This window comes from Gorilla gorilla, chromosome 15 (assembly GCF_029281585.2).
Source record: "Gorilla gorilla gorilla isolate KB3781 chromosome 15, NHGRI_mGorGor1-v2.1_pri, whole genome shotgun sequence".
Taxonomy (NCBI): domain Eukaryota; kingdom Metazoa; phylum Chordata; class Mammalia; order Primates; family Hominidae; genus Gorilla; species Gorilla gorilla.
In genome coordinates this window covers 121791555-121800395 of record NC_073239.2, presented here as the reverse complement: position 1 = coordinate 121800395, position 8841 = coordinate 121791555, and the positions used below count along the sequence as shown (strand labels likewise).

Genomic DNA, 8841 nt, shown 5'->3' with positions numbered 1-8841 from the left:
GACTGGGTGTCCGGGCTGACCAAGTCCACCCAGCAGGGAGGGCCCTGGGCTGTCAGCTGTCACAGCCCACCCTAGACACCGCTCCTCCTCTGTCTGGTGTCTGCTCCCAGCTCAAGGTGGGAGCCAGGCAAGGTGTGCCCCTCTTCTCCCACTCCCCAGCAAAGTCCCCCTTTTGTGAGTGTAGCTGCCAGTACCTAGGTGAATGGTTGACTCCCCTCGGAGCCTTCCTGCTCCTTGGAGGCCCACCTGCAACTGACCTCCTGTCCTGGCATCCTCCCGCACTTCCCCCAGAGGCACAAGGTCTTGGGATTGGGCCTTTTAGGACACTCTTGGCCGCCCTCTCCACGCCCCCCAGAGTCGGGCAGCCTGAAAGTCAACCTAAGCCACCCCCGCCCCGCGCGCGGAGGCAGAAGTCCGGGATTCGTCCCTGACCTGTCTCGGGCCCCTTCTGCTAGGGTCACGGCAGAGCGAGCCCAGAAGCGCCGGGTCACTTTACAGACGGGGAAACTGAGGCCAGAGAGGGCGTGGCCCCGGGAGCGGCTGGCTGGTGGCCGGGCTCCGTTAGCGGCCCAGCCCAGGCCCCAGGTCGCCGGGAGCTGCCCCTCAGCCCGGCCGCGCGCTCCCCGGGCGCGCTCCGCCCTCGCCGCCGGCCGCGCGGTGGGGACGCCCCGGGCGGCGGAGGCGGATGTGGGCGGGCGGCTCCGGGCGCGGGGCGGGCGCGGGGCGGGGAGAGGGCGGGCCGGCGGCGGCGGCAGGACCGAGCGCGGCAGGCGGCTGGCCCAGCGCAGCCAGCGCGGCCCGAAGGACGGGAGCAGGCGGCCAAGCACCGAGCGCTGGGCACCGGGCACCGAGCGGCGGCGGCACGCGAGGCCCGGCCCCGAGCAGCGCCCCCGCCCGCCGCGGCCTCCAGCCCGGCCCCGCCCAGCGCCGGCCCGCGGGGATGCGGAGCGGCGGGCGCCGGAGGCCGCGGCCCGGCTAGGCCCGCACTCGCGCCCGGACGCGGCGGCCCGGTGAGTCCCCGCCCGCCGTGGCCGCCCGGGCCTGGATTTCCTCCCCGCGGGCCGGGCCGCTTTGTTCGCGGCCGGTCGGGCCGGGGCGCGAGCCGCGGCGCCGCCGGAATGGAGGAGCGGGAGCAGGAAGTGGCCGAGCGGGCCTGGGCGGGGAGGGCGCGGGGCGCGCGGGCCCGGCCAAGGGAGGGCGGCCCCACGCCGGGCGCCGGGGGTGCAGGCTGCCGGCCCCAGCCTCCCTCATGACCTTGGGGAGGCCGCTCCGCCGGGCGAGGCCGGGGCCCGGGAGAAGGGACGCCGCCGGGCCTGGAGCTGGGGCTCGGGGTGCCCCTGCGGGCCGTGGGGCTCCCCGGGCGCTGGGCCAGCGAGGCAGCCGGCGGAGGTGCCCCGGGGTTGGAGAAAGACTCGCCGCGGCCGGCCTTCAAGTTTGTGGGAGGGCCCCGGAAGGAGACTTCATTTCCCACGGACAAAAAGTTGTACGTGGTGGCGGGGTACCCAGGCTAGCCGCAAAGGACTGTGACCCTCCTGGGCTCCGGAACTGCTTCCTGTCTTGGGTGGGCCCCGGAGGTCCTGCCCGCCCATCCCAGAGGCCAAGGCTTGGAGGGCAGCTGGGGCTTGCCCCTTAGATTGAGTATCCTGGGGCGCTAGCGAGCTTGGTCCTGTCGGGAAGGCCTCTGAGTGCTGCTGTGGTCAGCGGGTGGGCTTGGGCCCCTGCTCTGCAGCCAGAGGCCGCCCCACATTCACTCCTGGGTCTCTCGGCCTTGCTCCAGGTGGCCACTTCTTGACTGCTTTGAGTCCCTCATCCGAGCAAAGGGCGGACGGAGTACATTGGTGGGGGTCCGGTTGCCTCTCCCGGGAGCTGTGTAGACTTCTCGTGCACCAGGGATCTGGAGGCAGATGGAGGAGCCCTTTCGAAACACAGAGTATTTTTTTTTAAATTGTGACTTAATAATAGTAGCAAGAATATGTGCTTATTATGGTAAAGGCAGGCGGCAGGTACAGAGGCTGTGGGAAGTTGGGGTCCCTCCGCCCCCACAGGCAGCCCTGTGCTGGCCTGGTGTATACGTTTCTGTGCAGACGTACACCACCCTGTGTGTGCACAGATGTATTTTTACACATGGCTCTGGACAGCTGTCTGACTCTGTCAGCAGCAGGCCTTGGAGGGGCTCAGGCCCGTGTGGGGGTGGGGGGACATCCAGAGGTCTTTGAGTCCAGCCCTCTGCCTCCAGGCCACGCCCACTCAGTGTCGTCAGAGCCCCCTGTGCCTGAGGCTTGCGCGGCTCGGAGTCCTGCGGTGCCTTCCTCGAGTCTGGCCTGCTTTCCATCCTGCTAAGTACTTGGGGCATTTCCCTCTTTGGGTAAGGTGTGGCCTTCCCTGTCCTGGCATTAGACACAAGGCAGTGGGCCTTCCTGCCATTCTAAGTGTAGCTTAAGACAGTCAGTGCAAAGCAACCCTTTGTGGGTGTCCAGTCCTTGCCTCAGGAGGCCAGAAAGGTGGCCTGGGGGGAGAGCATCTGGGCTGGCTGTGGAAAGACCCATGTTGGGATCCATTCCACAGAGGTCGTCAGGGGTCTCTGCCTGGCCTGGAGGTCCCAGAGAGGACCCTCCTCCCCTCAGGAAGGCCCATCTGGAAGGGTAGCAGAGGACTGCTCACAGGAAGAGCATCCCAGTGCTCTTTCTGGGGATGCCTGTAGTTGGTGATGTGGGAACTGGGTTTTGAGGGATGCCTAGGAGTTCATCCATCAGAGGGGAAATGAGGAAGCCATGCAGAATCAATGGATAAAGTGTGCTCAGGTGAGGGTTGGCTGGTGGGCCGCTGCAGGGCGGGGGCCTGTCCAGTGCTCCCCTACTTACTTGCTGCCTCCCAACTGCTGTAATTATGGGTCTGTAACCACCCTGGACTGGGTGCTCCTCACTGACGGACTTGTCTGAACCTCTCTTTGTCTCCAACGCCCAGCACTGGGCCTGGCAAAACCTGAGACGCCCGGTACATGTTGGTCAAATGAATGAACCAGATTCAGACCGGCAGGGGCGCTGTGGTTTAGGAGGGGCCTGGGGTTTCTCCCAGGAGGTTTTTGGGCTTGCCCTGGAGGGCTCTGGACTCCCGTTTGCGCCAGTGGCCTGCATCCTGGTCCTGTCTTCCTCATGTTTGAATTTCTTTGCTTTCCTAGTCTGGGGAGCAGGGAGGAGCCCTGTGCCCTGTCCCAGGATCCATGGGTAGGAACACCATGGACAGGGAGAGCAAATGGGGCCATCTGTCACCAGGGGCTTAGGGAAGGCCGAGCCAGCCTGGGTCAAAGAAGTCAAAGGGGCTGCCTGGAGGAGGCAGCCTGTCAGCTGGTGCCTCAGGTTAGGGAGGCTGGGAAGGCCTTTTGGGGATGGGGGTGAAGTGTCCAAAGGCTGGGGGAGGTGGGAATGGGGAGGTGAGCAAGGCAGCAGCTCTCAGGGCCTGGCTGTTGCGGGTGGTGGTGGCAGGGGCTGGGGGCTGTAAGCCTAGAATAAGGAGAGGCCCAGGTCCAGGGAATTGTGTTCAATTACATGGATTTTACACTTGGCAGCCCTGAGTGTTTTGGGGAGAGGTAAGGCAGGCGGGCAGATGGGGGTCAGAGAGCTTAGAGGGATGGCAGCCCACCTGGGAAGGCAGGTGCGGGTGGAGCCCCCAGGCACGTGCAGTGGGTCTCTGGCTCACCTGGGGCGAGGAGCTGCCCTTAGCCGGGCATGGCCTCACATTCAGCTTCCTTTGCTTCTCCCAGAGGCTGTGGCCAGGCCAGCTGGGCTCGGGGAGCGCCAGCCTGAGAGGAGCGCGTGAGCGTCGCGGGAGCCTCGGGCACCATGAGTGACGTGGCTATTGTGAAGGAGGGCTGGCTGCACAAACGAGGTAAGTACCCGCTGCCGGGGCTGGGCCTGGGGAGGGAGAGACGGGGGTAGTAGCCCCAGGGTCTGTGAGTGCCTGTGTCCTGCTGGGTGGGAGGGGCTGCCTCCCCTGGGGCTCCTGGGCTGGCCTAGGGTGAGTGTCCTGGGCCCCATGTCTTCCCATGGTATGGAGGGCACGGCCTCGGGGAGGCCAGGAGGATGAGGCCCTGTGCAGGGCCGGCCATCTGAGTGGCTTCCTGGTGTGGGCCCTGGCAGGCGGGGGAGCTGCTGCCAGCCTCTCTCCTGGCTTTCCTGGAAGGCAGCGAGGACACTGGGCTGTTCCAGGGTCTGGCACGCTGGCGGCCCAGGGCACTGCCCAAGGGCTCCTGAGGGCAGGGCAGGGCTGCTTGGCTTGGCCTGGTGCCTGCTTCAGGCCTGAGCTTTGGGGGTGGGGGGAATCCGTACCGCCTGGGCACAGGGCATGTTTGCCTTGGAGCTGCAGAGCTGGCTGAGCCAAGTCCCCCAGCCCCTGTGTCCCCCTCCTCGCTCATTTGGCCTTGCAGCCTATGGAGGAGGTGCTGCCCGAGGGGCCTGGCCACCATCTGGGTGGGATGGGAGCTGGGGACATAGCCCCACCCCCTTCCAACCCTGTGCAGGCCCTTCTGCCTCACCCACCCTCCATTGCTCAGCGGGGTGCGGTGGAGTCTGGGTGGCTGTTTTGCTCCTCTGTCCTGCTAGGGTGGGCTTCCTGTTCAGGTCCAGGTCCTCTGGCCAAGTCACTCTCTTCTGCCCCAGGCGGAATCGGTCCGCCCTCTCCTGACTTCTTTTTCCAGACTTGTTCCCTCCTAAGTTCTAGTGATCTCATGCCAGCAGACCCCCTGCTTTACGTACACCCTCTAGCAGATGGGTTTCACATCTGGTAGTGGGGAGACCCCAAACACAGCTGGAGCAGACAGGGAGGTGTGGCAAAAGTAGGTGTCACAAGATGGGGCATTGTGGGATGTATAGGAGCTCACAGAAGAGCAGGCCTAAGGAGCCACAGGAGCCTGGGGGTGGGGTGAAGGAGTGACCGAGGTGAGATGCTGGGGGAATCGGGTGTGGCTGGCTGTGTGTTTGGAGTGTTTGAGTGGGCAGCTACCAGTGATGGCACGCGGGGCCTCAAGATGAAGACAAGGAGGCTGCAGACGCCTGTGGTCCTTGGGGAGCTTCTGGCCCTGCTTCCCCCGAAGGCCTCCTGCCCCATCCTACCTTCTCCATCCCCTCCCCGTGTGCTGTCCCCTGCTTGTTCCCCAGGAGTCCTGCCACCTGTGCCTGGAGGTCCTCACCTCACCTCACGGCCCTCTTTGGTGTCAGGGACCCCCTGCCCTGACCCTGGCCCTGTTCCTCTCTGTGTCACATACAGTCTGCTGCCTGGGGCCGCTGCTTCTTTATCCTTGGCAAATGTGTGTTTGTTGATAGACTGTTGGATCTCGGGCTGACCCAGGAGATGCCAGGGCCTTGACTGCCCAGGGGCCCAGGCCCCAGTTACTGGGGCACCCATCAGCCAGCTGGGCCCAGGCAGGAGTGCTCCCCCGAGGCCAGGGTGATTTTCAGGTTGCTGCTGATGTCGTGCCTTCAGGAGGGGCCTGGCAGGGACAGGACATCAGGCCCAGTGGGGCGTCCAGAGAGCTGAGTTTGAACCCTGGTTAGCCACTCTATCACCATGTCCCTTTCCAAGAGCAAGGTCATTGAGCTCCTTGGGCCTCAGTTTCCCCATCTACATCAGGGAGCGGTGGTGGGAGAGAGACCTGGTGGAGTGGAGAATGGCTTGTGGGCGGCCCTGAGTTGGGGTCCAGCCAGCCTCAGCAGCCTCTGGGCTCTGTCATCTGGCCCCTAGCCTCAGGCCAGGAGAGAGGGTCCTGTACCTCTACCCCCGGCTCTTCCTCCTCCATCCCCAGTGTAGTGGGCGCTGAGGATGGGAGGTGGCGTGGATATGACATATGCCCTTGGCAGGCATAGCCCCTCTTGTTGCCGAGAGCAGGTGGCGTCCACCCGCACGGCCGGCCGCTGCTTGCGGAGGAAAGCCTGTCCTCCGGGGCCTGCCGCATTTCCCCACTCCCGTCCCCGGGGTCTCCTGTGTGTCTTGCAGATGTGCTGTGCCACCCTCCTGGCAGGGCCAGCCCCACCCGCAACACTGGTTAGAGGTACCAGCTGCCTTCCTGTCCCTAGCAGGGCTGTGCTGGGCTGACCCCACCCGTGCTTCACAGTGCTCAGGCCTGCCTGGGGGTGGGGAGGGAGGGAGGGATGCAGTGACTGTCCTCCAGGCCCAGCCGCAGCCCCTTGCAGACGCCCTGTTCCACTCCCCCCCAACCTTGCTCCTGCAGGTTAGGGTGCTTGTCTCGGAGGCTGGCCCGCACCTGTCCCCTTTGCCGGGACTCCCCACGGCCACGGCCTGGGGCACTTTGGTTCTCAGCTGAACCCCCAGGTGACAATCCCACCACGGCTACTTGGGCTGGCCACACATGGCATGATGGTGCCTTCAGGGGTGATGTGGTCATCGAGATGAGAGGGGACGGGTATGCCCTGTGTGTGAGGGGTGGGGTGGCAGTGTCTGCAGGCTCCTTCTCCTGCTCCTTGGGAGGTGAGCATCATCTCTGGGAAGTGGCCCAGGCTGCTTTCTGTTGTTCTGATGTGTGTGCTCTGAGTCAGAGGAGCTTCAGGGACAGAAGGGACCGGGCATGGGGACACAGGAGTTCCGGCTGCAGGCCTGTGTGGACCTGTGGCTGGACCCAGGCAAGGCCTCTGGGTCTGCACATCTAGCAGGGAGATGGTTCCTGGAGGGTGAGCTTAGGCTGTTAAGGGCAGGAGCTAGTGAGGAGGCTGGTGGGGCCTATAGGGACAGGGGGCCAGATGTCCCCTCCTGTTTCGGCTGTCTCACTGGATAAGCAGCCCAGCTCAGCTCTGGCCATTGGTGGTCTGGTGGGCTCAGTGTTGCTCAGACGTTTGCATTTTCAAAGATTTGTTCTGTTGTGTGAAGTCTCCTGATTTTTGAAGGTTGACAATTTTAAAAAATCAACTCTGGGCCAGGGCGCAGGTCTGGCTGAACTCGGCCTCCAGCCTGCAGTTTTCCTTCCCTTGATAGCTCCGTGCTAGGGTTTGGCCAGAGGCTGTGTGGCTCTTTTGAGGTACTTTCCCCCAACAGCTTGCTCACCTTGCCCGCTTGCCCCAGTACTCCTGGGGCCGTGCACCAGCCTGGCTGCAGCCTAGCCCCGTGGAGAGCTGCCCTGGTGCAGCCCCGGCCTGGAGCCTGTTTTTGTCCACTCGCGGCTGTCTTCCTGAGCGTCCCCCTGTCCACATGGCTGGACCAAGTGGGTCAGGAGAGGGCCGAGGCGGGTGGCTGGGATGCTGGGACCCAGGATGAGGTGCTCTGGGCTCTCGAGAAAGGGCTGGGCCTAGGCCAGGAGTGGGTGCCGGCCGCAGGGGCACCACCTGGACTCCCTCAGGCTGGTCGCTGTCTGAGAGGGGCCGGGGAAGAGCTGCAGGCCTTCGGCAGGCTGTGACCCAGCAGGCCAAGGCCGAGTGGGCGGGGATCGAGGGAAGCTGCCTGTGGCGCACGGGTTACGCGGCAGATGCTCCTGAGTGTGTGGGCAGCGTGTCCAAGCCGCGGATCTGGGTGCCTGGCCGGGCCCGGGTGACACGGGACCATGTGTCCATGCTGCTCATGGAGGGTCCAGTCTCCGGACATCTGAGTCCTTGCCATGCCCTACCCCGGGCCCATGCCTGGCATAGACCCCCCAGTCCAGGCCTCAGGGCAGCCCCCTCACCGCTCCTGCTGAGTTAGCCCCAGGCGTCCCGGTGGGGAGTATGGAGGCTGGTCTCTGACCCCAAGCAGGTGCCCAGGCTGGGCCTCCTTCCCACCCCCTCTCCCCGCCTTGAAGTCCTGGCACTGGCTGTCCCTGCGGGGGGGCACTGAGGCAGGGAGAGAGTGGTTCTACTCCAGTGTGTTACTTCGCTTTGGTGAGTGACATAGAACCTCACTGCATCCCCAGCTGCTGCTCAGCCATCCAGCTGGTCCTGGGGTCCCTGCGTGAGGTGGGGGACCTCAGAGGGTACAGGCCACTCCCCTTCATCCTGGAGGAGGCCTTGGCTTTGCTGAGTAAACACCCTTGAGAAGAGGTCTCTGGGGGGCTCTGAGCCCACTCCAGAGAGCAGCTGCTGCGGAGAGCCCCGCAGGGCTAATTGTTTGTGTGCAAATGGAGGCTGCTCCTTACCCCGCCAGGATGAGGGGCCCAGCAGGACCCTGAGGGAGGGAGCCCGCAGACTCTCCCCTCAGCCTGTGGGAACCTTTGGGCTCCAGGCCAGGGCTGCCTGTGCCTCCTGGGCCTCAGTTTTTCCCAGGCTGTCAGGTGAGGGTCAACCCCAGGCTGCACCTGGGTGGCTTCAGTGTGAGACCCGCGGGCCCTGGGCTGGTTAGTGCCAAGCTCCGCCTCCCCTGGGGGAGCGGTGAGGGTCTGGAACGGCCCCCGTGGGCAGGCCAGGGACAGAGATTGGGAGGCAACTGTGCTGGCTCCTGGTGGGAGGGCTGGGCAGAGAGTGGGGGTCCCAACAGCCCTGGGCCTACCTGGGAGAGGGGCAGGAGGCACAGGCTGGTGGAGGTCATGGCATGGCTGTGGTGGAGGCCGCCAGCATCGGGGAGGTTCCTGTTTTGGGAGCTTGTTGAGTTCTCACTTCAAAAACAACAAAAGAGGAAGCCGAGGTGGCCTTGAGTGGGGGTGAGGGGTCACTGCTGGCCCCAGTCCTGGACCTCAGCCCCGGACCTCAGCCCCCACGCCTGGTGGCTCCTGAGTGGACAGCTCTTCTTCCTGTGTGTTTCTTGGTCACTGGCCCTCTCTGGGCAGGGATGCCCTGTGGGGGGCTGGACTCCGGGAAGGGAAACTGAGGCCCAGGAGAGTGGACAGAATGTGGGTGGAATAATTCCTGTGCTGGGGCCTAGACCCCTGCA

At 64.7% G+C, this 8841-nt stretch overlaps 1 protein-coding gene across 5 annotated transcripts in view; it reads left to right on the top strand.

Moving 5' to 3' along the window:
• The first annotated feature begins 871 nt into the window (after positions 1 to 871).
• Positions 872 to 8841, top strand: part of AKT1 (AKT serine/threonine kinase 1) — a 26916-nt gene continuing 18946 nt past the window's right edge. Inside the window, exons 1-4 of one of the 5 annotated variants that reach the window (XM_063698227.1) lie at positions 915 to 1010; positions 1778 to 1930; positions 2237 to 2365; positions 3761 to 3885. In XM_063698227.1, the coding sequence (XP_063554297.1) occupies positions 3840 to 3885 (46 nt within the window). In that variant the 5' untranslated portion in view covers positions 915 to 1010; positions 1778 to 1930; positions 2237 to 2365; positions 3761 to 3839. Of the gene's footprint in view, positions 1011 to 1409; positions 1484 to 1777; positions 1931 to 2236; positions 2366 to 3760; positions 3886 to 8841 lie in introns of those variants that run through there. The other 4 variants (XM_055361712.2, XM_055361715.2, XM_055361709.2 and 1 more) reach the window with 4 other exon arrangements.